We start from the raw sequence: 26,986 nt of genomic DNA, 5'->3' as shown, positions 1-26,986 counted from the left end.
CAACGCGAGCAATAAAGTCGTCCTCATTTGCCAAATTACGTACTTATCTACGTGTGGTTAAGGTGGTGCAGATAAGCTAACCTACTGCATCAATGAAGTTTGTGGTAAATATTTTTTTCTGCTTCACGAGCTGTGCCGCATCAAAAATAGATAACTTGGCGGCGCTCTAATTCTCGTAAGTATTATTTTTCTTTCCATATTTTTATAGTTTTAATGACTGTCTGCTTGCCCATCAATAGGGATGATGATAAGGCCTTAACACAATACAAATCAGGTAGAAACAAGTTATTGTAAATTTTTCAATCAGGTACCTACCTACTTATGTAGGTACTTACCTGAAATTTCAGTATAGACTAGGTGTGCCCGCGGCTACGACCGCGTGGAATAGTTATTTTGGGCATAATTGAAGCCCTCAATGATGAATAACTTTCCCCGATTTTTTTCACATTCTCCATTATTTCCTCGCTCCTAATAGTTTCAGCGTGATGTTGTTAGCTTACAGCCTTCCTCGATAAATTGTCTATTCAACACAAAAATATTTTTTCAATTCGAACCAGTAGTTCCTGAGATTAGCGCGTTCAAACAAACAAACTCTTCAGCTTTATAATATTAGTATAGATTTTGACGCCATAATATGCTTAGCATTAATGTTTTACATTCATAGAAAATAAAAAGAAAAAGTCCATTTTAAAAATTTAAAATTATTTAGAACTAGCTGCGCCCCGGGTCTTCGCTCCCGTGGGAATATCGGGATAAATAGTATATCCTATATGTTATTCCAAGTACCAAATTTCGTCAAAAACGCCCAGTAGATTTTGTATTATATATTGATTGAGTAACAAACATACATCCACACTCCTTATAAACTTTCTTCTTCTTCTTGCGCTTGGCTTTAGTCCTAATTATATCCTCACCACTCTGGAGAGGAGCCCGGGGTATGCCTTTGACCATGGATCTTGGGTTGGGTGAGTTAGGTTTTTACGCGACCTGACCTTCGTAACCTTTGTAGGTAAACCTGAACCATATTCGGTCGATCATAGTTATTATACATACAGTTGCCGGAATATGTAGGTTTCCTCACGATGTTTTACCTCACCGTAAGAGCATCGGTTACCTAGTATTCAAAATAATGAACTTCCTAATTCGAACTAATCCTTACAAACTTTTGCATTTATAATATTATTAAATTATATATTACTAGCTTTCACTCGCAGCTTCACCTGTGTGAATTTAGCGCTATCTATAAAAAGCAAAGAATTAAACGCAACCTACAAAAAGCGACAAAATTAGCGCCGCTTAGAAAAGTAAGTATACAGGTTTATTTCAAATCCCACGGGAACTACCTATAGTTTTGACCGAGATAAAAGGTACCCGTCTATGTCCATCACCAGACTCCTAATTATACCTATATACTTGATATTTCGAGAAGATTAAGTAATACAGAAGATAATCCTTGAAGAGTTAACAAATAAACTTACTTTTGTATTTATAATACCTATTAGTTGGGATAATTACCGGGACCGCTCATATTTTTTAATACTATGATATTTTTATAATAGGTAGGTATTACACGCCTACGTATTTAGTCTTTGACCCATAGTTAAAGTAAATTGCTAACTTTAATATTTAATTAAATATAAATTATAATTAAAAAAAAAATATTGTTTTACGATTGTAGCGGTAAGTTTATAATTTTAAAGAAATACAATATAATTAGACTTATTTTAAGAATACGTTACGAATGATGTAAGCTTTGCTTTGCTTAGCTTTTCACATTTAATAAAGTGCCGTGTGGTTCCCGGCACCAATACAATGATGTCGTAAAAGGCGACTAAGGGATAGGCTTACAAACTTGGGATTCTTTTTTAGGCGATGGGTTGGCAACCCATCACTATTTGAATCTCTACCCCTCTCTCTACTTTGATCTGTCTACCCCGCAAGGGACATGGACGTCACCATATATATGTAAGAATTTCGTCCAGCGTTGGTTGCGAAATCGTTCTCAGTTTGACCACGATTATATCTCGCTTTGCTGAACCGATTTTGATGCGGTGGGAAATTAATGGAAGCTGTTATTTAAATATATACGAATACATTAATAAAAAATCATAGTAGTAATTTTAATTCCGCTCGCTAATATTAAATGTTCTTTGCCTAATATAATAAACACCTCTTGAATGCTAGTACGTATGTATTGAGAATGAGTAGCAAGAACGCAGGAAAATGCTTTCCTGTCACTCAATGTCATTTAATGACACTCACTATCACAATTACAACAATGCATACTCTGTACAGTATTGAGAATTAATTTTATTTGTATTTTACACATGATTAAAACTAATTATTTATTATTATTATTACCATTCTTGTGAGCAAAAAAAGGCTGTTATTAAGATAAATGATTGCTCTGATGGTCTGACGTGATATAAATTTGAAGGTTATATAATGATATTTTCCTTGAACGATACAGTCAGGTGACAAAGAGCAAAATGATCAGTCGGAAAACAATATTTAGTATCTCCTCGTTAAATAATCCTAACTGGATATTTGGTTATAACTGCATCAAATTATATTCTTCCCAAGTTCATAACAAACCATTACACAATGGAGGACCATGGCATGTTTACTCACAAAAAGTTTCAGATGGAACTTTAAGTAAAGATGAATACCAAGAAAAAGTGATGCGACATCTGCAAGATGTGTATGAAGAGGTCACAGCTTATCAGAGGCCTGAAGTACTGGCTCCCACAGGAAAGTCATTTTTTAGTTTTTTTAGAAAGAGTGAACCTCTAAAGATAGTAGCTCCTAAAGGTCTTTACATTTTTGGAAGTGTTGGAGGAGGAAAGACTATGTTAATGGATTTATTTTATGAATCACTACCGGTAAATTATCTGTAAAATTTCAATATCGATTAATTGCATATTTTGACAAAATATTAAATAACTATTGAATTTGCAGATAAAAGAAAAATTGAGGGTTCATTTTAATTCATTCATGTTGAATATTCATGCCCGGATTCATGAACTTAAGATTAAGTCTGGAAAAGGTGCTAGTTCATTCAGAGATGAAGGAAAGCCTTTTGATCCCATCCCTCCAGTGGCAGCTGATATAACTCAAGAGTCATGGCTTATTTGTTTTGATGAATTTCAAGTAAGTCCATTTAACATAGAATTGAACTTTAGAGAACAATCATTATTAACCAATCATCTTTAAAGCCTTATTTATTTACAAAGAAAAATTTTGTTAAAAAGAAAAATATGCCAAAAAATGCTTTCTTTAGTTTCATAATTTTGCTTTCATATAATTTTTCTACTGAAATCATTTATACATTCAATAATATTAATTGTATTTTTTTACCTGACATATTATTTTAGGTAACTGATATTGGGGATGCGATGATATTGAAGCGTCTGTTTACTCAGTTGTTTGACAATGGATGTGTTGTGATAGCTACAAGTAATAGGAAGCCTGATGACTTATACAAGAATGGTTTACAAAGATCTAATTTCTTGCCATTCATACCAGTTTTGAAGTCACACTGTAGTGTCATTCAGCTAGATTCTGGCATTGACTATAGATTACGAGGCACTGGTAGCAAATATAGTAAATATTTTTTGTGAGTATTATACATATAAATTTTTTGTCCTTCTATAAGATCCCATTGGAGGTTTTTAACTTTATTCTCATGTTAAGAAGCCAGCAAAGTCTATGGCCTATCATCTATTTCACAGAAAACATTCTTCAGCTAATACTTTCACCTTATCAGTATTACTCTTCACAGTGCCATGAAATATTAAAACCTTTTAGTCAATAGTTATTAGGTATACCCAATATAAAAAAAAAGAATTTATTTTAACCATTTTTTTTTCAGAAACAGTGAGCTAACACCTGAGAATAATGCTGTAGATAATTTATTTAAATTTTTAATTTCAAAAGAAAATGACACAGTCAGGCCTAGGGTTATTAATATTTTAGGAAGAAATGTCAAGTTTGCCAAATCCTGTGGCAGAGTATTAGATTCTACATTTGATGAATTATGTGATCGTGTAAGTTGTGTTTATGGTAACTTTTATGCACATATGATATAATTTATTTTTATTTATATTTTATTTTCGTTTTCAGCCTCTTGGTGCTAGTGATTATCTTATTATCTCTAAAACGTTCCACACTGTTTTTATTCGGAATATTAGTCAACTATCTATAACAAGACATAGGTCTCAGTTAAGGCGCTTCATTACTATGATTGATACATTATATGACAACAGAGTAAGGGTAAGCATAAACAATGGGCAATAAATTAGTACACTATAAATAATTATAATAATGTTAAAGTGCATTCTGTTTATGTGCACTTATTTTCTAGGTAGTCATTGCAGCAGATTGTGAACCCAAGCAACTATTTAAAATTGATGACAAGCAAGTAGAAGATGCAGATCGGGCTTTGATGGATGATTTGAAAATAACTAAAGATTCAGTAAGTTATGATTATTCAAATAGGTAAAAGATAAAACTTAACTCATCAGCCTGTATAAAAGTCAGTTCTAGGGTACATAATATATTATTATATTGAGGTAACTGTAGTTTCAATAAAATTTACTTTTTTATAGTGAACTGTATTTTAGCAAAACAATACCAACTCAACACTAAATCACGACGTTTTCTATTTTTATTTCTTTATTTATTTATTATATTCAAATTTACAATTCAACCGCCATGCGAATATAACTTCAGAGTCTAATACTATCGCTTGGTACATCTATACTAATATAAAACTGAAGAGTTTGTTTGTTTGTTTAAACGCGCTAATCTCAGGAACTACTGGTCCGAATTGAAAATTCTTTTTGCGTCGAATATACCATTTTTCAAGTAAGGCTTTAGGCTATATAACATCACGCTGCAACTATAAGGAGCAAAGAAATAATGGAAAATGTGAAAAAAAAAACGAGGATAATTATTCAACCTTGAGGGCTTCAATGGGCATCCCCATAATAATTATTCCACGCGGACGAAATCGCGGGCACAGACAGTTTCTTATACTTTTAAATAAATAATAATCGTTCTGGCAAAAGGTTAGGTAACCCAAAGCTTGTATAACGAGAGTTATTAATGTGGATGAAGCCAAAGAGGTATGCAGATATATATAACTGCCTATCCCTCCTGGAAAGGCGTAATTTATGAAGGTATGTAATGATACTATGTTATTGCATTTATCTACAGGAAGACGCAAAAGCTGCTATTTTTACGGGAGAAGAAGAAATGTTTGCTTGTGACCGTTGCCTTTCCAGAATTATGGAAATGCAGACAGATGACTACTGGGAGAAGTGGGGCAAACATCTTGGTTAGATCATGATAATGTAACTAGCTGAAGTCAGTATTTTATTTATTATTCCTTTAAATAATTTGACAAATTAATTTATTTTTATAATGGTAGAGTAAATAAAACACACCATTATGTACTTATACTTTATGTAGAAACTGTACAAAAGTGTTGCACATAATTTGTTCAAAATACAGGCAGTCTTATTTTATCTCACTACCATAGGCGATTATGAGTAAAATATGATGAATCTCTCAATTCATCTTTATCTTGGTCTTCTTTAGAATTTTTTGGCAACATCATTTCACTAGTGTAATTAAATCGTTCTCATTCAAATCAAATTTTCGCTATAAAGTCTTAGAAAAAATTATCATTAGGTAATATAATGATTAGCTTTTCTCTTAATTTGTTTAGTTCCTTGTTCTATATGTAGTTATGTTGTTATTATGTCGACATTTCAATTGCTTCATTTTTTAAAATATTTATATATACTTCATACGTTATATTTGTAATATTTTTTTTATGAGCTACGTATCTGCTTAGCTCGTACTGAAATGTGTTTGTTAGTTACCAATGTTTTTTTAATGACATAATAAAATATATTTTGTTACTATATTGTTTTTCCTATTTGCTGACCTGAATTTAATAAAACACCGGCAGAAAATTTTGCTTATTACTGAAATAACCTTGAAATTCTTTTCTTTTTATAAGTAGCTCAAGTTTGTATGTATTTTAAATACTAATTGCATTAATAATAATTACAATCACTTTTAATATAGGTACCTATGTCAAACAATAATGTGAGGCTGTTTTGACGATCATTATGACAACTGCATTAGTCTAAAACTGCTTATAATTTAAAACTATTTTGTTTTCTGGGTTAGTTACTCTTTCAAATTAAAAATATGAATAGTACCTATGTCAAACAATAATGTGAGGCTGTTTTGACGATCATTATGACAACTGCATTAGTCTAAAACTGCTTATAATTTAAAACTATTTTGTTTTCTGGGTTAGTTACTCTTTCAAATTAAAAATATGAATATGAGGGAACAAAACTGAAAAACAATTTTTCAACAGATTGTTTATTCCTCTTAAAATTACGTTTTGATCTTACTTGCTAGTTGGCTAGTCATACATGTGGCTGTAGTACTCCTGGTACACCTGGATGTAAGTTTCCTTCTCGGTCGGGGTCATCTGAGCGATGAGATCGTCGTCCACGCTTGTCAGCGGAACAGCTTTGCCGTTCACCAGCACTGTCGGAGCGTTGTCGTCTGTGTCTGAATCTTCGCTTTCCATTTCAGCTGTAATGTCAAATGAAGATAGGTACTCTATAAAATTTGTTTTAATATCATTGCACATGACATTTTTCTTAAACAACTCGATGTACCACCGTATTGTAAGAATTATTTTAGAATGAAAAAAGATTTAATGTGCATACCTAAAGGAAAATAAGTTCGTATTAAAGAATCCTGGCAAGTGAAAAAATTATGTCTGCCTATTCCTAAGGAAATGAGGGTTGATTATAATAATAAAAACGTCAGGGGATTATCAATAGGTTGGACCTTTTCCTTTTGAGAATTAACTGAACAGATTATTTTTTAAAGATTTCGCAATTGTATGTCATCTGAACATTGATACCTATAAATAAATATTTATCACAATTAACAAAATAAGAGCACGGCTAGATATACTTAGGCTAAAGTACACAAGGCGCCTTATCTGATACATACCGACTGCGGCCAATTCGTCTTTGAGTTTGAAAGGGTCTTTGGATTCATTGTCACTAGAATCCGAACTGTCTTGTTCTAATCCCTTCAAAGCGTTAGCTGTAGCATTACCTGAAACAAACGTCAATATGTTAGTAGCCTTATGATTTAGATATACCTAGCCTTTTAAAGGACAACTATAAATATAGAAAACTTACTAGAAAATCGTAGTCATAAATCGACGTAGTATATATATAGATTCGCGAGTCACAATCCCGCCGCAAAAAAGTGCGTTCAAGATTGGATCTTAACTGATTACAATAAGCCACACAATCGTCAAATATAAAACTTATTTTACTTAAGAGTTTTATATTTGAGGATTGTATGTTTAATTGCAATATGTTCAGTTCTATTTTTGAATGGAATTAGCTGTAAAATGACGCATGAGGAATTTTTGATGAATGGGAACTACAGTTTTCACCAAGATGAAAGGTACCTTATGTGGGCTATGTTATCTAGGCTCTTAATTATTATATACTAGCGACCCGCCCCGGCTTCGCACGGGTGCAAAATTCGGAAAAAATTATACACAAAAACCTTCCTCTTGAATCACTCTACCTGTTACAAAAAACCGCATAAAAATCCGTTGCGTAATTTTAAAGATTTATGAAAGCATACAGACAAACAGACTAAAATAGCGACTTTGTTTCAAGAAGATTGGTTCAGTAGATAACGCGCGAAGAGACAACAAACAAACAAACAAAAAAAAATACTTTCGCATTTATAATATTAGTTAGGATGTAGTTTGTAATAGGTATGGTAGATTACGTGGAACCTCATGTAGCTTACCAGTGTTTTGCTTCTCGTGTGCCAGTAGGACAGACATAATGTCGTCATTCTTTTCTTTCCCGGAGCCCGCTTTGGCATTGCTTGCGTTGCTGGCTGCTTTCTCAAGCGTGGCGTCTGTTGAATGGACACTGTCACCCTTAAATTAAAAAAAAAAAGGTTTTATATGTTTCTCACAAAAGTTCATAGATACCTTAAAAAGTTAGTCGCGCCATGTTAGAAGCTGAATGTACCTAGGTAAGTACTTTTTTCTTTGGTAAATCACATACATACACATCTTACATCTATATTCCTTGCGAGGTAGACAGAGCCAACAGGCTTGAAGACTGATAGGCCACGTTCAACTATTTGGCTTAATGGGAAATCACATTAGGTAAAATTTAGTTCTCTAAATTCTTTTTTGAATCGACATCATGAGTAAGAAATTACTGTTTAACTAAAGGTGAAGTCTGTGATTGATACTTATTTTAGTGTTATAAACTAAACTTTTAACCACAACTCTGCTCACGCAAACGTCCATATGGCCCGTTTCTGAAAGAATATACAGCAAAAAGTAGCTTGAACCTGGATAATTTATTATATGCACACAAATTTTCATCAAAATCGGTCCATTAGTTTAGCCGTGACAGCGTGAATAGACTTTCGCATCATAATATTGGTGTAGTACCTATGTATGTCCCATCCTAAATTTCATTCCGATAAGCTTTCATACCTGATCATTGCTGACAATGGTACTCTCCACCATCCAGACGGGCCTCTCTTTGCGCTGCGCCGCAGCATCGTTAGCGTTGTCAGACTCGCCGATTGTAACATCCACTCTCGTCTCTTCGACGGCGAGACCCTGGTTTCTGGTCGCTTCGCCGGACCACTGTTCGCCCGGCGGCCGCGCCAAAGGCTGTTTTGATGTTAATCTGTGAAGAAACCACAACTTGAGTGAAGTTGAAAGGGTGCTAGACGAACGTACCGTTTATCAAAACTGAGGAAGAAACTGAGAACTGTTTTGGTCAGATGAAGTGTACCTTATAATAAACCGAAGAGCTTACACGAAACGATTTGAATGTAGATGAAGCAGAAGTATGCTGGTATACTTAGTGGAAATATGTATAAGCGGTTCTACCAGGAAGTTAATTCCAGAGGAGTAGGGTAGTATCCATACAATTATACATACCCACATATAATTACGCCATTATCCTTTACGGTGTAGACAGAGACAGTCCCGTAAAGACTGAACGTGGAGCTGAACGTGGCCTTCGTTCAGCTTTACGGTCTAGGGATGGAATTGAGATTCAAATAGTGACAGGTGGCTATAACCCATTACTTACTACCTACAAGAATCCAGTAGAAGTAGGTATTCCCACAACCGCGCTTATTGCCGCTTAGGTACTAAGTAAGTTTGCAAAGTTGCAAAGTCCGCCTTTTTAACGATAGAAGTTGTATATTGTGCAATAAAGACCAAAAAAAAAAAAAACAAACTAAGTCCTCCTAGTACTAATCTAAAAAGAATATCTTGTTTATTTCCTTAACAATGTTGGTCCAATTTTACTTGTTCTACAAGTAACCTTTTATTAAGTGTAGAACACGCTCATCAATAGCCATCTCATTAAATAAGTACCAAATTTAAGGAATAACATAGAAAAAATAATACTTATTAATAGTTAGTATGAATGAGTTTGTGTATAAGTGTACTAACGATGAGGGGAGATATGAGTGCATAGGTACCTACGTGCGTGCGTGTTTGTGTGTGTATGCGCGCGTAACCATGAAGGTGCATCTTACCCTCTAATAGTGTTGATGTCTACAGGCTCCGGCTCCAATATTTCAGGAGCCAGTTTGATTCCCTCCACCTCCCGCAGCAGGATATATAGCGGCTCCAATTGTTCGTTGAACTTTGCCATCAATAACCTACAGTCCTTTTTCGGAAGTGCCGATTGGTCCTCCTCTACAACTTGGCTACAAAATGTACATCGAAACTCTTGTGTCATCATGTCGTAGAGTTGATCTGCCTAAAATAAGTCCATAGTAAAGAAAAGAAAACAAAGGCACTTTTTATCATATGCACCATATCAGGATGCAGGAGTAATGAAACCTCATGCGAGAGAAAACAACGTGCAAAACCAAGATTCAAATTCATAAAATTGGATGTGATAGACCAGGACCTAATTTAATTCAAAATTATTGTTAATTATTAGAACATGCAGTTCGAACGTCAATAATAATCATATTTGTTGGTTTCATAACATTGGTTGAAGTTGAATACTTACTTAAAACTAAGTTACCTACCAGTCTAAAGCGTTAGGTATTATATAGGTTAGGTTCCCCTGCAAAGGTTGCGGAGGTCAGACGAGTGTCCCTTCGTGTAAAAACGTGCGGTCATAGGCGCACCTCGATCACCTCTCCAGAGACGAGAACCTAACCATCACTATCGCCATCAGGATGACTTATTATTAATAATCATAAGATTCATTATTGTCAGTAGGTACTTATAATAAATCTGTAGAGAGGTCAGTACATGAAATATATTTCTTAAAGAACTATCGGGGTTTCGATTATACATACTAAAATACCTCAAGATCAGTGAATGTCTTTCCACAGCCGGGGCATTTGAAACTGGCGCGACTGGTGGCATCTCGTTCTTCTGTCTCCATTCGTTTGCGCATTAGGTCCAGTTTATATTTCACCACATTCACAAACGTTTTGTAGTTTATAAAGTAATAGTTGACTTTCTGGGCTTTACCATCTGGTCCTGGAATCAATCATTCAGATTATAAATATATTAGGTTGTCGCAGTTTTTTTTATCATTAAAAACCAAAAAGCTACAGACCTGTCTCCATTTTAAGTCTCACTTGGATGAATTTGTCGTTTTTTAGGGTTGATATTCTGGCTCGTAACATTTTTCTTTCGAATTTCAGCAGTTCGCAAATATCATCTTCTTTCATACCTAGGAAAAAGAAAAGAAATATATGTACCTATGTATTTCTAGGTGACATCGTCTGAAATTTATTTTGAAATTAGTGTTTTATAGGGCGTTACCACCTGTCCGGAATAAAACTTTAACAAGCAGTTTACGCCGCCATTGGGTATTGTAGGTAATAATCTAAATGTAAGTAAATATAACTTTACTGACATACACTCTCTCCTTGCGGGGTAGACAGAACCAACAGTCTAAGAAAGACTGAAAGGCCACGTTCAGCTGTGTGGCTCAAACATTGAATCGAGACTGACATACCTACCTATTTAATTATTTACATATCTACCAAATACAAAATAAAAAGCAACCTACGAAAAAAAATTAGTATACAGAACATGATAATTTCTTTAACGCATGCATAACTCTTATCAGTCTTTATCTACCTTCTAAAAAAAAAAAATTACTCTCAATTCAACTACTTACGTGCGTTGCGCGTCCAGCAGAGGGCAGGAAGGTGCGGTGCGGGATAATTTTTAATTTGCGATATGTAGCTCATTAGTTATAATTTATTTCATATAGTGTAAAAGGCAAATTTCATATATAGGTTATTATATTAACGTATTTAATTGAAAAAGGACTAAACTGTTGTTGTTGTTAAAATTAGGTTCGTAAAAATCCCATCATTTAATTGTGTGTTAGTTAGTTATCCTTGGAAGATAGACATATACCATCGCGGTCTGTTTAGAAGATCTATTAAATAGGTATAATCCCACTATACATTGATTTGACAGCGTTTTTGAGGGAAGGTCTCGAGGAAACTTTTTTTTTCTGAATTTTTGAACTGAAATTGTTATATATTACCAGTTATTATACAATATTATACTGTTATTGAAAACTTTCGTCCAGCACTTTTCGAATTTATCGCGAACAGATAGACAGACGTTTTATAATATGTATCTAGTAATGATGTACAGATTAAGTAAGAAGATATTATTAGGACTGACAGTATATTATATAGGTATCTAATCGCATTGCCCAAGTCACTGGACTAGAGACTTAAAATTTGGCATGTTGGTTCCATAATGTTGGCTAAGAGTTCACTAAGAGAGGATTTCCCAAAATTCTGACGTTCTTAGATCTACGCTGGTGAAAGGTGTTCTTTATCTATATATATAAAACTCTTCCGTTACTGAGTGACTGACTGACAGACAACGCACAGTCGAAACTACTGGTCGTAGACAGCTGAAATTTGGAATGTAGGTTCCTTGGGATATGTAGGGGAGCACTAAGAAAGGATTTTTGGAAATTCAACCCCCAAGGGGGGGAAAAGGGGTAAAAACGTTTCTATGAAAAATCTTATTCCTTGGGTTTATAAACTTGAAACTTGGCATGAACACGTACATAGGCAAGTAAATATGTTTGACATTATAAGTTTTTTCAAACTACCCTCCAATCGTGATTTAGGGGGTGCGATTGGGTGACTGATTTATTAACGCACAGCCGAAACCGCTCGGTATAGGAGTCTGAGATTTTGAACAGAGGTTCCTTTAGTAACATAAGTGAGCACTAAGACGGGATTTTTGAAATGTCAACCCCCAAGGGGGGGAAACGGGATAAACTGAGCCGAGGCTGCGGGAAAGTTCTAACGAGATACCGTGGCCCCGGAACGCAAAGGGCAACTGAAGGAACGAGGTGGGTTTTAGTCAGTAAAAGTCTGACACTCCCTTCCGTTCACCCAGAGCGGGAGAGGTCATTTGATGATTTCCCATCCTTAAAAAAAAAGACTTTGTATGACAACTTTCAGTCGTCTCTTTAACATACATAATAACATACATAATTATGTACATACATGCATAACATTAATAACATCACGCCTTTAAATCCCTATTTTGTGTTAACACTACCCATACAAACAGCTACGAAATTTGTCCGCATCCATTTTCACCTAAATTCTTAACGTTAATGAGATTTACTTTTTATTATCAGGTCAACCTAATAGCCTCACATGTACGTATAACTTCGTAAGAATTTTCTTTCAACTCCTAACCGTTGAGGAGTTGTACCTTCCATCATCAGCTCATTCACATGGGATGATGACTATCAGACGCAAATACTTAAACAGATCTATGAAATTGTCAAAAACGTAATTGCCTGTGAATTTGAGGTTTACCCTTGATTTCCCTGGAATACCATCATCAGATCCTGACTAGGTAACAACGGGACCAACTTGAAAGTATACTCTACCGAACAAAAAAAGAATCACGTAAATCGGTCCACAAATCTCGGCGTAATCGGTATGCATAAATAAAACACCCGAATTTTATTTTCTATTAACTATCACGAGTTGTCTCGATGCTCGATAGATGGCGTTGGCATTGAGATAGATCGCGCTATGGTTTCGTTACCGTCATTTAGCTAGGTAGCGTAAAATATTTTAATTTATCGTGTAATTTTAGCAGCGCCCCTAGCGGACATACGCGAAACTACATATTACACACTAAAAATATTTTATTTGAAATTATTATTCGTTTGATTCATTAACTTTTAACTTGACTTATTTAACTTATTTTACTCTCTATTTCAGTTAATTTTTGATTTGTTGATTAGATTTGATATTTTTGATAGTGATAGGTGTCGAAGTGCGAGAAGTCTTAAATATTGGTTAGTAAAAAATACGTATCAGTTGCGGAAAGCAGGATGGCACTAAATAGGATGGGATGGGACAGGATAGGCCTGGACGGGGCAGGACGGGACACAACAGGTTGGGACGGGACGGAACAGAACGAGAAGAGACGGGACAAGACGGGAGAAGCCATATGAATTTAAACCAAATATAAACATAAAACAGCCCCGCACGATACGGGATAAAAAAATGGGTGAAATTTTATGGCGTATCCTTATAATATAAATACATTTGCGCGGGCGAAGCCGCGGGCAAAAGCTAGTTATTTATATTTCACATACAAGATGAACTTACAGGGGTTTCTGACCAGCATGTCTACAATGAGGGCATCTTCGATCGTATAGAAGCCTCGTACCACGAGTCGGGCCAGTTGCTTCAGGCTGCTAGGCACCTCGGTGACGAGTCGCTCTTCAGTCATTGTTGGTACTTCTGTAGCAGGAGTATCTATGGAGCCATTGGGATAGTATGAATTAATTTATTCGATCTAGGTAGGTTTACTAATATAATAAAGAGGTAAAGTTTCTTATTTTGATTGTGTTTGCATACAAGGGCCAATCTTCGAAAGTACTGAACAGATCATAAAAAAATATTTTATCGTTAAAAATATAATCATCATCGTACATTATCTGCAGGTGTTTTATAATACGAAAAGGACTCCTTATTCTTCGTTCGTTCTTTTATTTGCTGTACAGGCTGTGTTAAAACATAGCTAATGAATCGCCTATGGTGTGATGCTTTTATAGGATTAGAGCAGAATTGAAAACACTTCATTAATATAAAATGTTTAATTAAATCAACATATTTTTAATGGTAAAACAATGCGTTTAAATAAATTAATTATACAGTACATGATGTCAGTATAGACACTAAGACAATATCAAAATTGCAATCCCAATTGATTTTTGTTAATAATTTGCCGTTAATACAAAAAATAGTATAATTTATTTTTGTACAAACAGTTTTGGCAATATCTTATTCTACTGTAAAACACTCAGTTTCCGCCAGACAACAGACCAGGCTTGCGGCCGACCCTTAGGTTTTAAAAGCAAACTTTGCTGTATTTAACATAAATACCTAAATATCAAACTTGTTCAGCAGCATTTTTTCACGACAAACATAGGTCTTGTATAACTTGGACAAATGGTATTTGGCAAGGTCAGCTCAGACCGGGTGGGTGTGTGACTTCCTTGCTTTGTGGTACCTACCCAGTAAGGAATCATAAGTAAGACTACATACGTCTTTTTATGGCATAATAAAAAAGGCTAAATACTTTTCAACTTTCGCGTTTAATGATATAATAGTCAAAACGTCAGGAAAAAAAAACGGCATGTTCGCGTGTACTCCCATTTACATACATTAATAGATAAAATACTTCTAAAAAAGTGTGCTTAAAACATTTTACCATAAGTGAACTTATACAGTAACGAAAATCAGTCTTATAACACATGAGCGTAATAAACAGTATAACTTGTCTAAATCACATTAAACATGGACAGAAAACAAATATTATAAAATGATTTCCAGTAATTCAAATTAGGTACATTTAAACTTATTAAAGTTGTAATCTTGTAGCAGCTTTAAGTTCAAAGCAAGCTGGGGTCTACTAAAGACGTTTGTAAGTAAAGTCATCAATAGCTTGCAAGGAATAGCTTATGCATAAAACCAAATTCTTGTGTTAATTCAAACTTACAGTTGTTGATAAACAAAAATTTTGTTGCTATGACATGTAAATCTAGAATGATAATTCTTATTATATTTTTTTAATAAAAAAAAATAAACATGATGGTAGGTAGGAGTTATTTTGTATAATTAATAAATCTAAGCATAAGTACACTTACATTCTTAAACAATCATATTCAACCAATGGATCAGATAAGGTAGATAACACCTTATTTCTATGACTAATAATATCCATCAGGATGAAAACCCTAAAACTCAAAGAAAGTCACATCATTTTACTTACAATAAAATTGACAATGATTACACTTGAATGTATACAATAAATAATAATCTACTTGCTCACACCTAGATAAAAACATGGACAACTTTTATTTTGTCACAAACTAATCATATAAAATTAAGACTAAATACTTCTTGCCGAATTTTTTAACAATACATTAATATGCTTCATAATAACAAATATAAGGGCAAGATATTCATAGTAGTTGACATAGGGGTGCTATTAAATTAAATTTTAGTCTGGCTTTATGGGGGATTGTTTTGTCAGATTTTAGGTGCCATTTTTTTTCTGTTCATAACAAAAAAATTTTTAATAAAAAATTACTGTTTTAGATAATTTAAACAGCTGCATGTTATTATAAAATGTCATTAGAAATCAGGTAGAAAGTATCCCAAATACTCATTTGGCCAGAGCATTATCATTGAAAACTTCAGATATTTTTAGTTCACCTATAAACTATTGTACACAAAATTATTCAGTATGAGTTCTTTCCAGAATTATTTGTATATTATCCAATGTTTGATAAATAAATCTAAAATTTGGGCGATCACTAGGGTGATGGTTCCAACATTGTTTCATCAAATCATAAACACATCTGGGCGTATTATCAGGGCAAGCAAGAACATTCCCATCTTTTAAAAATCTAACAACTTCTTCATGAGTCATACCAAAATATGGCTGCAGGGCAAATGAAAATATTTCCCAAAGACATACACCATATGCCCACACATCGGATTCTAAAGTATATTTATTGTACAGAATACTTTCTAAAGGCATCCATCTCACTGGGATGGCATCATGCTCATCACCTTTATAATAATCTTGCAAATAAATTTTATGAGATAACCCAAAATCAGCAATTTTTACAACCATGTCATCATTTATTAGGCAGTTCCTTGTAGCCAAATCCCTATGAACAAATTTCCTGTCAGAAAGGTAAACCATTCCAGAGGCTATCTGCCTTGCAATGTGCAACAAATCTAAGTGACTTAATGGAGAAGCTAGCAGTCTTAGATCTTCCCTATTTTCAACTGCAGGTGGAAAATTTGTAGCTGTACTGCAAGCTCTCAGATATTCATTTAAATCTCCTTTGCCCATAAATTCAAATAGTAAGCACATAGGTCTTCCAATAGCACATACACCTAACAGTTTCACAATATTAGGATGGTCAAAATCAGCAAGCAAACAAGCTTCTCTTTCAAAATCTAACTGTAAGTCATGAGAAGCTTCATCTTTTAGCATTTTAACAGCAACTAGTGTAAATTCTTCTTCAGGTACTAACCCAGGTGCTTTCGCCTGAAAAACTCTTCCAAAAGCTCCCTGGCCTAAGTCTCTGATGTAAATTATATTATTCCTGGGAAATTCTAATTTCTCTAATTTGGGATTTAGTTGTGCTCCTGTTGTATGGTAAGCCATATTGCTTGGTAATTTATCTAAATCAATGTCTGTGTTCTGTAAATTTCTTCGATTTGACATGTTGCATTTTGAATAATGATTTTTAAGAAAGTAATGACACAGTAATGCAACTGATGCTATACATAAAATACATCCAAGCCCTCCTAGCGACAAAATCAAAACAAATGTAGGAGTAAAATAATTTTCCATAACTATATTTGGTCCATTTATATCATCAAATTCTTCACTGGAGTTGGCACATAAAGGTATGTCACAGTGCTCCCATCTGACATTAGCATCCATGGTATAGCACCAAGGTTTTTTTTCTTCACCTCCCGCATTTCTACAATAATTTGTGGAGTTTTGTATTTCTGGAAATACAAGTGGAGGTCTTGTGTGTTGATGAGGAAACTGTGACTCCCATGGCTGACAACTGAGTCCGGTTTCTGTTACATTCTTGGTCCCTTGGTAAAAGCGACCATTACCTCTGTAACAATCTGTTGTTCTTTGGCTGTAGTCCATATCAGTTATGCCTGCATTATTACATGTAGCGTGAGACCCTTTTCCAGAAAATTTGGGAAGTTCTTCACATTCCGGAAACCGAAAATGTCCGCGTGACTCAAAAAACACTCCACGTCGTTTCTGTTCTTCAATTACCACCCAATCATTGTAACAGAATTGCATTTTAACAGCCATACAATCTTCAAAGCATAGTGGCAAAGGTATATTACCAGTGCCATCTCTATGGACGCACTTTGGGAATGCATAAGCACATAGTAACTTTTCTGCTCTACTCCTGCAAGGTTCTTTTAGAGTAGAAATCATTTCTTTCCATAATCCTGCCGTAATTTTTTCATTTTCTAGTCCACCGGTGCTATTGTACCACACTAAACCGATGGTATAACTTCTACATATTTGTCCATTGTATGTAGCACAGTAAAGATACACTGATTTTACAAGTAGAAACACAAAAAATAATATGCTTTTGCTGTACATTTTAAAGGATTACTACCATAATTCGATGTATATTTGGTTAAATCGTTGCATTTTATTCTGTGAATAATATGATATAAATACACAGTACCGAAAATCTATACAATGGCGGACGCATTATTTATTATTGATTTTACTTTGTAGAAAATTAAAGTGCAAGCAGAGTAGCTAGCCATTGTGCAAAGCTGGCTGTCAAAACGTCTCGTTCGTTTTGGTTACGTTCCGTTGTCGGTTACGTTGTTAGTTATAAAGATTTTTCTTTCTTTCTACCTACACGTGCTTGTTGGATTCTAATTATATTATTTTTCTAGCGATAGCATATTCGTATCTGTTCATGTATTAATAATAGAAAACCGCAGTTTTTAAATATCAATATCTTCGTAAGATTTTAATTCCTAAATAACAAACACTGGACAATGGCAACATTGATAATTGGTTTCATAATGTTGGCAATATTTTAATAAAAATCAAAATAGACTTACCGTGTTGTTGTATTTCAGAAATGGCTGCAATTGAGAAAGTGAAAGTAGTTGTTCTTGGCGATTCTGGTAATTAATAAAAATTATTATATATTTTCACTTTAATAATGATCACTGTTTAGCGTATCTAGCCATAATAGATAATAAATCACCGTATAACCTAATGTATGCCAACAAGACCGCCGCCATGACACTTGCTAGTGGATTGGCAACATTACAAAACGAAAATGATAGGTATTTGGCGGCATGTTTAAAGTAGTCTATACTTTAGGGCAGAGTTCCCCAAACTTTTTTGTGACGTAGACCCCTTGCTATTTTTTTTTCCGTGTTGGGTAGACCCCCTACTTACCTGATGTTGATTTCCTGTAACCTTCAACTTACCCAATTTTATAAACATATATAAAACATTTTTTACTTAATAGGTACTTTTATAAATAATGTACATGTTATGATATTATAAGATAGTACGATGTAAGTAAATAGGTACTATCAGTGTATGTGTTGATTTCCACTATGGTGGACCCTCATTTTCATTTCATGGACCTCCAAATTTTTTTTCGCTGACGTAATCTCCTTGCTGGTTGTCATAGACCCCTAGGGGTCGATATAGACCACTTTGGGAATCACTGCTCTAGGGTATGTACAGAGAAGTTGCAAAAATAGCATTTAAAATAATATGTACTAGTTTATACCCATAGATAAGAATATGTACTGGCTTATAACCGAGCTCATATTCTTCCACAGGAGTTAAAGTTTTAACCGGGATGGAAAGTACCGTATTGGCTTCATCGCCAGACTCTTAATTTAATAGTACCTGGGTGACCGAGCGGTGCTCGGTGGACGTCAGAAAAACCATCCTATACTATTAAACGAGTAATATTTGTTCTCGTGCTTTCGAAAAAACTCTTACGATTTCTTTGAAATTTATATACAAATAAACTTACTTTTGCATTTATAATATTAATATAAATGCAAAAGTAAATATATATTAATATAGATTATATTAATATAGATATATTAGATAAAAATTTTCACTAGCGAAAGATTTTTATCCCTTAAGGTTTTTCAATTGAATGAGAATGCATTTTTTTGCTTCATTATGATTTTCTCCCTTGGCTAATGATTGCAAATACAGTGGAAATAGTTATAATATTTGATTTGATTTTAGGGGTGGGAAAAACGTCTCTTACTTATTTGGTAGCACACAATAAGCCACTGATTTCTCCCGGTTGGACTGTTGGATGTTCTGTCGAAGTAAAATTACACAAGTACAAGGAAGGAACTCAGGCGCAGAACACCTTTTTCGTGGAACTTTGGGACGTGGGTGGTTCTAATGGTCATAGGAATACTAGAGATGTCTTCTATCAGCCTACTCATGGTAAATACCTAGTTCAAATACGTAGGTAATCTTTTTGCCTTATTTATGTTTCCCAAGTTGTGTTTTCTACCTCTGGCTTCGTTGTCGAGGTCCATAGCGCACTATTGTAGGTTCTCTTTCTAAAGGTTTAGTTTCGTCGAAGCTTTTTGTGATTTTGGCGATTATACACACTAACCTTAAATGACTGAGCATTTATAAATTGGCACTTATTTAAATATTTATTCTTAAGAGATGTGAGTATATATTATGTGTCCCCTAAGAATTTATTTTACTATATCGAAATCTGATATTATGTTTTCAGGAATTATCCTAGTTCATGATTTAACAAATAGGAAAAGCCAGATAAATTTGCAGAAATGGCTATCAGAGATTTTGAATCAGGACAGTTCCAATGCCACACTTCAGCACGTAGATGTTGATCCCGAACAGTTTTTAGGTTCTACTCAAATACCAATACTAGTCATTGGCACAAAGTTTGATTTGGCTGAAGAGAAACAAAGGAAGAATCAGTACAGGCGACTAGCAAGCAGCATTGCGGAGCAGTGTGGCGCTGATGAAATATTTGTAAACTGCCATCAAGCCAGGTAATTTTTGATTCCTATATCAATGTAAAGATACAGACTAGATCATTAATAAAGTATAAAAGTATGTAAAATAACAGTCTATAACTTAATTCAACCAACACTAAGTTTGTTTGTTTGTAAACTCTTAATTGCACATAAAAACAAATGTAATAAAAATAGAATCATTGGAATTAGAAGAATATGGACAATGGCGGACTTATCCCAATGGGGTTTTCTTTACTTTCTAAGTAGGTATTTCACGATAAATATATTTTATGGTGGATTTAGTGTGTGCCGTGTTATTCCCGACATTAAAGAATAGGACAACTCCAACTCTTTCCCATGGATGTCGTAAAAGGCGACTAAGGATAGGCTATTAAACTTGAGATTCTTATTGTGGGCGATGGGCTAGAAACCTGTCACTGTTTGAATCTCAATTCCATTATTGCGCCATACAGCTGAACGTGACCTATCAGTCTTTCAAGACTGCCGGCTCTGTCTACCTCGCGAGGGATATAGACGTAATTATATGAATGGAAAGTTTTGATAGCCATACATTTGAAAGTGAAAAATTATTGAGGTGTTTTAACTAGTATTTCTCCAGTCAGTGTCAGTCAACTAGTCCCAAGCCATAACCTAAAATTTTCGCTTTTTGAACAACATCATTTCTCTTCGAGTCTTAACACTTATTTCCTATCTGTGATACAGAATGTTGAGTCTGTCTGAAGAGAAGGTATTTATCTTATTATACAAACATTTATATTACTTGTTCCTTTAGATCACTTGCACCAGGTACGACCAACTCTGTGAAACTGACGAGATTTTTTGATAAGGTATGTCATGATATTTTTAAACTTGCCGTGTGGTTCCCGGCACTTTAGAATAGTACCACTCCATATCTTTCTTCGCTATTTAAATTTCTGTCGCTATTTAAATCTCAATATCATACAGCTGTAGTTATGTGGCCTTTCAGTCTCTTCAAGACTGTTGGCCTTTCAGTCTCTTCAAGACTGTTGGCTCTGTCTACCCCGCAAGGGATATAATAGACGTGACTATCTGCATGTATTTTGAATTTTATATAGATTTGGAATTCTATTTTATATCTATTTAATTTTATTCTATTGACAGACGTGCAATTTGCACAGCTAGTTTAAAAAAAATCTTGTGTTTCAGGTTATTGAAAGGCGATATTACTCTAGGATCAGTCCGTTTCCTGACAAAAGGCGAATACCTACGTACATGATGTCAACTTCTACCCCTTTGTCCACCAACAGGCCTCCGCAATATATGAGTCCAAGATTTTACCATATGGATTAAAATGTTATGTTGTTGTAAAAGTACTGATGTTTGGAATTTCTCTGAGGAAACTAAATAAGTATGTTATGTACCTGATGAAAACCACTTTTATGCAATAAAATTCGAAAAGTTAAGTATCTTATATTTTATTTATTAAAGGTCTTAGGTACTTTGAAAGTCAGATTAGATACGTAATGTTTTATTTGTCCATAGAGTTCTTTTAAAGGGCCCACACTCTAACGTAGTCCACTTGAAGCGAAGCATCTTGGCCATCGTTGACGTTCAAATTCCATGTTGGAAGCCAGCTTCCTTGCCCATTCCAGAAGTCCGTCGCTGCCTGTTGAATTAAATAAATTCGGGTCATGATATTGTTACTCGAGTACCAGAACATACTCTCGTGCAGTAGCCTCATTAATTAAGCGACATTTTATGCTACGACTTTGATATCGTGTGTTTTCCACTGCATTTTTGCAGAACCTAGTCAAGACATTTATAAACTTACCTGAGGCGAATTGTTTGACCAAGGTTTAGGAGTAGGGTTGAAAACACCGTCTGGGAAGAAGCCGTTGGTACCGCCAACCGCTACGTTCATGATGATATAGAACTAGAATTAGAAACTTTTATTGAATATTCACATGACATGATAAAATATATTTTTAATGGATAAGTAATAAAGTATTTTGTGGATTCGGAAAGTGATATTAACAAGCTAACGTATTCATTAATCTAATGATAGATAATAGATAAGAATAGATATCGCGACTATTTTACTCAAATTATCTATGCACCTGTAGTGGGAGGGATGATTTTGCTCAACCGAAATCAAAAGGAAGATCTTCCGCTAGGCTAGGTGTTGTGTCGGAGGTTGTATATATACTCCAATCAGTAAAATCTTTGCTTGCGCGATTTAGTCTCTTAACAAATTTTGATTGATAGCGTCGCGTGATTTTGTTTTTGCGACTTGTGGCGTTGAGATTTAGCCACACACCTATTTGAAAGTCCTACATACATACATACATACATATGGTCACGTCTATATCCCTTGCGGGGTAGACAGAGCCAACAGTCTTGAAAAGATTGAATGGCCACGTTCAGCTATTTGGCTTAATAATAGAATTGAGATTCCAATAGTGACAGGTTGCTAGCCCATCGCCTAAAAAAGAATCCTAAGTTTGTAAGCCTGTCCCTTAGTCGCCTTTTACGACATCCATGGGAAAGAGATGGAGTGGTCCTATTCTTTTTTGTATTGGTGCCGGGAACTACACGGCACCTTGAAAGTCCTTGTTGATTTATAAGTATACACTCGTTAATGCGCTACAGCAAGTGATAGGTAGACTTGTTATTTTGGGCACATTCTAATGAATTAGTATTTCACATCATTACCTTTTGGTCAAAGGGCGCCATCTTGCTTCCATATCTCCATGGGTTAAGGACATTAGGGTTGCTGTTGAAACCTCCATACTCCCAGAAACCGCCGTTTCCAGGGGTAGCCCGTCCGAGTTCGACGTCATCAATACTGAATCTGATGAAATCTAAGGACAAGAAAATAAGTTGTGAGATATTTAAATGAAAACTACTTGTATTATGGATATCATCATCCTACCCTACCCCAATTGCCGAATCAGTCTGCAGTATACTTAGTCTTACTAGATTGCGCTCGCGATTTTGCGCGTAGAAAATTATTTTACCTGGTGTCCATTCTAATTGATAGCGATGGAAACCTTCGTTCCATCCTGGAATCTGTCTTCTGATCCAATGTGCTCTTTCCCAGCCGTTCCATTCAGGGTATGGTCCGTAATGGAGAGTGGAGCCAGCCTCTTGGACACCGATGTGGACTCCGTTGATGAACATGTTGCGGTTGCCGCGTGATTCCACGAGGTCGATTTCGCCGGACGACGGCCAGGTTCCGTACACGTTGTGAGCTGGCATCAACCAGATAGCTGGAATAAAATTTTAAAAGTCAATATTTAACTATCATTTTTGCGAGCAGCTTGTAAACTCCATAGAAGTAGTACCTACGGTGTCCGCGGTTTTACTCGTACAACCCTCAGTCATGTTTAAGTTTAAAAGTTTTGTGAGTATGTTTTGTATTGTAGTGCCATGTGGTTCCCGACACCAATAAAAAAAAGAAAAGCACCACTTCTTCTCTTTTCCATGGATGTTATTAAACGAGAGGTACTTAGTGAAAATGAAGTCGGTTAAAAAAATCTATATATACAGTACCGACAAAACGGCATTGTATCTGATACCTTAAGGATGTCGGTTAATTTAATCCCATAAATAAGTTGTAGTGTGTTACCTGGCCACAGCCAGTCGCCAGTAGGCATCTTTGCGCGGACCTCGATGCGTCCGTAGCGGAAACTGAAGGAGTTGACAGTTCGGATTCTTGCACTCTTGACAGGGTTGAGGATGTTTGAAGGGGAGCCAGAACGCTCGCAACCCCACCATTGTGGATTCGTACATCTAAATTTATAAAACAATTGAAGACGTTATGAGAATGTAAATAAATCACTTGAGGCTAAAAATTTATAAGTATAGGTAAGATTTATAACTTTGATTGTTTGTTTTTTGTGGGGATAATCTTTGGAAATACTTAAGCGTCATGGAAATTAATAAGGTACTGTAATTATCTGCGGGTGTTCTCGTAAATAATAAAGGTGAAAAAGTACAATGGCTCAATCCAAATTAAGGTATCTAAGAACTACATGTATAAAATGGCCAGTAACAAAATTAATGAAGTAGGTACCTATCGGCTGGCGCACCCCCTTCTATGTTCAGGTGTCCACTGCTGAGGAACGGAACTCCAAATTGGTCGGACGTCAGTGACGGTCTAATAAATAATAGCCCGCTATGAGCGAATGAGTTTGTGCGGTTGTTGCTGTAGTACTGGAATTCCCAGTTCTGTAAAAAAAAATATTCTTCGTTTTAAGGATTACTAATTGAGGATCATTTTGATAACTTAATGGTATGTGTAATTTACTATATTATCACAGTATGTGTGAAACGAAATTTTCAACGTGCTGTAAAATATAAGACAAAATATTTATTTGCAAGGAGGATTTCTGTGTAAGATAAGTAGGGACTACATAGATTTCCTCATTTAGATATAATTTTATTTTTTTCTTTTTTTCTTGAAAACTTCGCTAAGTAACCGATAGAGCTTAACTTTTTTCATCCAATTGTGCCGATAAATCAACAATTTGACGATTACGACGACGATAATCAAATGCAGTCATCAGTATATCTGTTTTATACAATCTTAATTCTAATTTTGATAAGCAATAAATTTAATAAAAATATAAAGGCTAAATAATTTTTATTTATTTAAAAAATAAAACCCTGTAGACTTAAATACTCTCAGCACGTTGAGTCTTATTGGCTTACTAGTGTTTGCCCGCGACTTCGTCCTCTTGTTTTCTTTATGGCAATTAAAATTATGTCCAAATGTTCATCCTCACGTTTAACTCTATCCTTATTGGTACTTAATTTTATAAAATCGGTAACAGACTGATAGACAAGAGATTCGTAAGGATAGTAGAGATTTTATGTTGTAAATTGGCAATAGTCACCCATTATCATCCTCCTGGCTTCGTCCTCGTTACATCCTGGCCACATTGACCATGATTGGGCAAGTCAGGTTTTTAGACGAATCGACAAATTTGACAACAGTAAAGTGGCAAAACGTAGAAGTTAAATAATTTCATACCTAAATACACATACACATGCGAGAATTTTTTGGCTGTATATTGACGAAAATCGGATTTTTTGGCTGTATATTGACGAAATTCAAACCGTTTTTGATTCCATCGCAAACAGATAAAACCGACAAATAGGCGAAAATTCTAAAATTTTTCAATTTCAGTACCATACAAATTATGCATAAAACAATTTTTTTCGAAAAATACTTATTTAATGTGCAGACACAGCTCTGTTTACGATACTATAAAACTGCACATTCCTGTTTCATTTTGGTAACGATAATTAACAATTTACTTAGTTAGATACTTAGCAGCTCAAAAATTATATTATTTTTAAGTAAATTGTAGTAAACCTAGACTACTTTCCTTATATTACTTTGGAGATTTTTTGGGGAGCGATGCCTCTGGAAAAGATTATTTTAGAACATCGGATATGTTGGCGAAAAGATACTTACACCACCACCAGCTAGTGTGTTCTCGTGTTGCCATTTCTCCAGATCGAACTCATTAAAATCATCAGAGAAGATCAAGTCTCCAGAGCAGACTATAGCAGGCGCGTGGGTGCCGCTTACTGTGGTCGCAGTGGGAGTGCAGGCAGTACCCAGCGAGGCCAACGCCGCCACACCCAGCAAAGTCGCCAAAGTCAACATTGCACTGAAAATATTATGTAGGTACTTACTCGATAAAACATCATTTGTACATTTTTAAGTGAAATTTTATGATTGTAAAATTATTAGATTAATTACAATAGATTTATTCAGGACTGAATCCTATTACGTTCTGTGACTTAATAATGGCGGTAAGCAGATTAATAGTCCAAAAGAATATTTACATAAACTTACTTACCTTACTTATGGTAAAAGCGGAAAAAGCCTGAAGATTGATATATTCTCAAAAAGCCGGTTATAAAATAAAAAAAGACTTGGTTATTTAATTGTTGACTAATCAAATGCGTAATTTTGCGAAAGTTATGTTGTTGATGCGCTATCACTATCAGTAAATTAACATTTCAAATTTTGGGCGCCAACCATCTACTGGGAAGTACCTATACTTTTATGTAATTAGCTTTTGACCGTGGCTCCGCTCGTGTGAACTCAAATTGTCACTAATGTGTTATACATTGGTACAAAATAATCCTGATCCTTACAGCTCAATGTGACATTTTCAAGACAGTTGGCTCTGGCTTCCGCGCAAGGGATATAGACTTGAATAGGTATACGAGTATGTATGTATGTTACAATGTTCAACGCTAAAATAAGAGTTCAACTTAAATTGTTTCAAACTAACATAAAGGTAAAAGTATCAAGTAAATAAAATCAGTAAATAAATATAGGCATAGAAAATGAAATCTTCTTACCTGGATCACGTCGGAAATTGTACTGATATGAAAATATATTTTTGTATAAATCAGTTTGCGTTTTGATAACACAAATTATTTGATATGAATCAATCTCTTAGATTTCACTATCTGGTGTACCTACGCGTGTAGCTTTAATTTTTGTTGTTGATTTGAAAAACATTTGTTAAGACGTCTTTTCCATAATTCGGCTGATTTAGCTGGTCTATAATGATTCTGCATCAGGTGTTCCAGATCTTCAATTTTTATATGCCAACACAAAATGTTCATCAGGTTGAACAACTTTTGCTTAGACGTCATTTCAATATTTCCTACAGTTTAGCTGAGTTATTATGGTTCAATATCAGCTGTTCCAGGTTTCAAAATAAATTATCCTATATGTTGGTTATAAGAGCTATAAAAC

General features: G+C 34.8%; 5 protein-coding genes across 11 annotated transcripts; 2 read left to right on the top strand and 3 right to left on the bottom strand.

The window, feature by feature from the left end:
• The first annotated feature begins 35 nt into the window (after positions 1–35).
• Positions 36–5,927, top strand: LOC106133005 (putative ATPase N2B). Of its 6 annotated transcripts, none has more exons than XM_060944915.1 (9): positions 36–175; positions 1,215–1,304; positions 2,644–2,882; positions 2,959–3,150; positions 3,375–3,616; positions 3,872–4,046; positions 4,123–4,272; positions 4,364–4,474; positions 5,218–5,927. In XM_060944915.1, exons 3-9 carry the CDS (start codon positions 2,682–2,684, stop codon positions 5,341–5,343), a joined length of 1,197 nt encoding a protein of 398 aa, XP_060800898.1. In that variant the 5' UTR covers positions 36–175; positions 1,215–1,304; positions 2,644–2,681; the 3' UTR covers positions 5,344–5,927. The 6 variants fall into 6 exon arrangements, with proteins under 6 accessions (XP_060800898.1, XP_060800897.1, XP_013188057.1 ...); XM_060944914.1 differs by having other exon boundaries at positions 2,638–2,882; XM_013332603.2 differs by lacking the exon at positions 1,215–1,304.
• Positions 5,922–18,516, bottom strand: LOC106133035 (general transcription factor IIE subunit 1). Its single transcript, XM_013332629.2, has 9 exons — positions 18,295–18,516; positions 13,759–13,908; positions 10,695–10,811; positions 10,437–10,615; positions 9,649–9,875; positions 8,585–8,783; positions 7,876–8,011; positions 7,051–7,158; positions 5,922–6,621 (listed from the first exon to the last, which is right to left on the bottom strand). Exons 2-9 carry the CDS (start codon positions 13,880–13,882, stop codon positions 6,446–6,448), a joined length of 1,266 nt encoding a protein of 421 aa, XP_013188083.1. The 5' UTR covers positions 13,883–13,908; positions 18,295–18,516; the 3' UTR covers positions 5,922–6,445.
• Positions 14,235–18,028, bottom strand: LOC106132974 (tyrosine-protein kinase transmembrane receptor Ror2). Its single transcript, XM_013332557.2, has one exon. It carries the CDS (start codon positions 17,813–17,815, stop codon positions 15,896–15,898), a length of 1,920 nt encoding a protein of 639 aa, XP_013188011.2. The 5' UTR covers positions 17,816–18,028; the 3' UTR covers positions 14,235–15,895.
• LOC106133042 (rab-like protein 3) lies at positions 18,218–21,667 on the top strand. 2 transcript variants are annotated; one of them, XM_013332647.2, is made up of 5 exons: positions 18,218–18,360; positions 19,460–19,669; positions 20,106–20,253; positions 21,011–21,065; positions 21,406–21,667. In XM_013332647.2, the coding sequence occupies exons 1-5, from the start codon at positions 18,315–18,317 to the stop codon at positions 21,547–21,549; spliced, it is 603 nt and encodes a 200-aa protein (XP_013188101.1). In that variant the 5' UTR covers positions 18,218–18,314; the 3' UTR covers positions 21,550–21,667. The 2 variants fall into 2 exon arrangements, with proteins under 2 accessions (XP_013188101.1, XP_013188093.1); XM_013332639.2 differs by having other exon boundaries at positions 19,971–20,253.
• Positions 21,659–26,698, bottom strand: LOC106133545 (beta-1,3-glucan-binding protein). The gene is made up of 8 exons (XM_013333320.2): positions 26,584–26,698; positions 25,682–25,880; positions 24,275–24,429; positions 23,828–23,991; positions 23,217–23,468; positions 22,912–23,060; positions 22,031–22,132; positions 21,659–21,865 (listed from the first exon to the last, which is right to left on the bottom strand). The coding sequence occupies exons 2-8, from the start codon at positions 25,874–25,876 to the stop codon at positions 21,749–21,751; spliced, it is 1,134 nt and encodes a 377-aa protein (XP_013188774.1). The 5' UTR covers positions 25,877–25,880; positions 26,584–26,698; the 3' UTR covers positions 21,659–21,748.
• Between the last annotated feature and the right edge of the window lie 288 nt (positions 26,699–26,986).

Source organism: Amyelois transitella, chromosome 7, assembly GCF_032362555.1.
Source record: "Amyelois transitella isolate CPQ chromosome 7, ilAmyTran1.1, whole genome shotgun sequence".
Lineage (NCBI taxonomy): Eukaryota > Metazoa > Arthropoda > Insecta > Lepidoptera > Pyralidae > Amyelois > Amyelois transitella.
The sequence above is the reverse complement of the archived record's forward strand: the minus strand, read 5'-3'. Positions and strand labels throughout refer to the sequence as shown.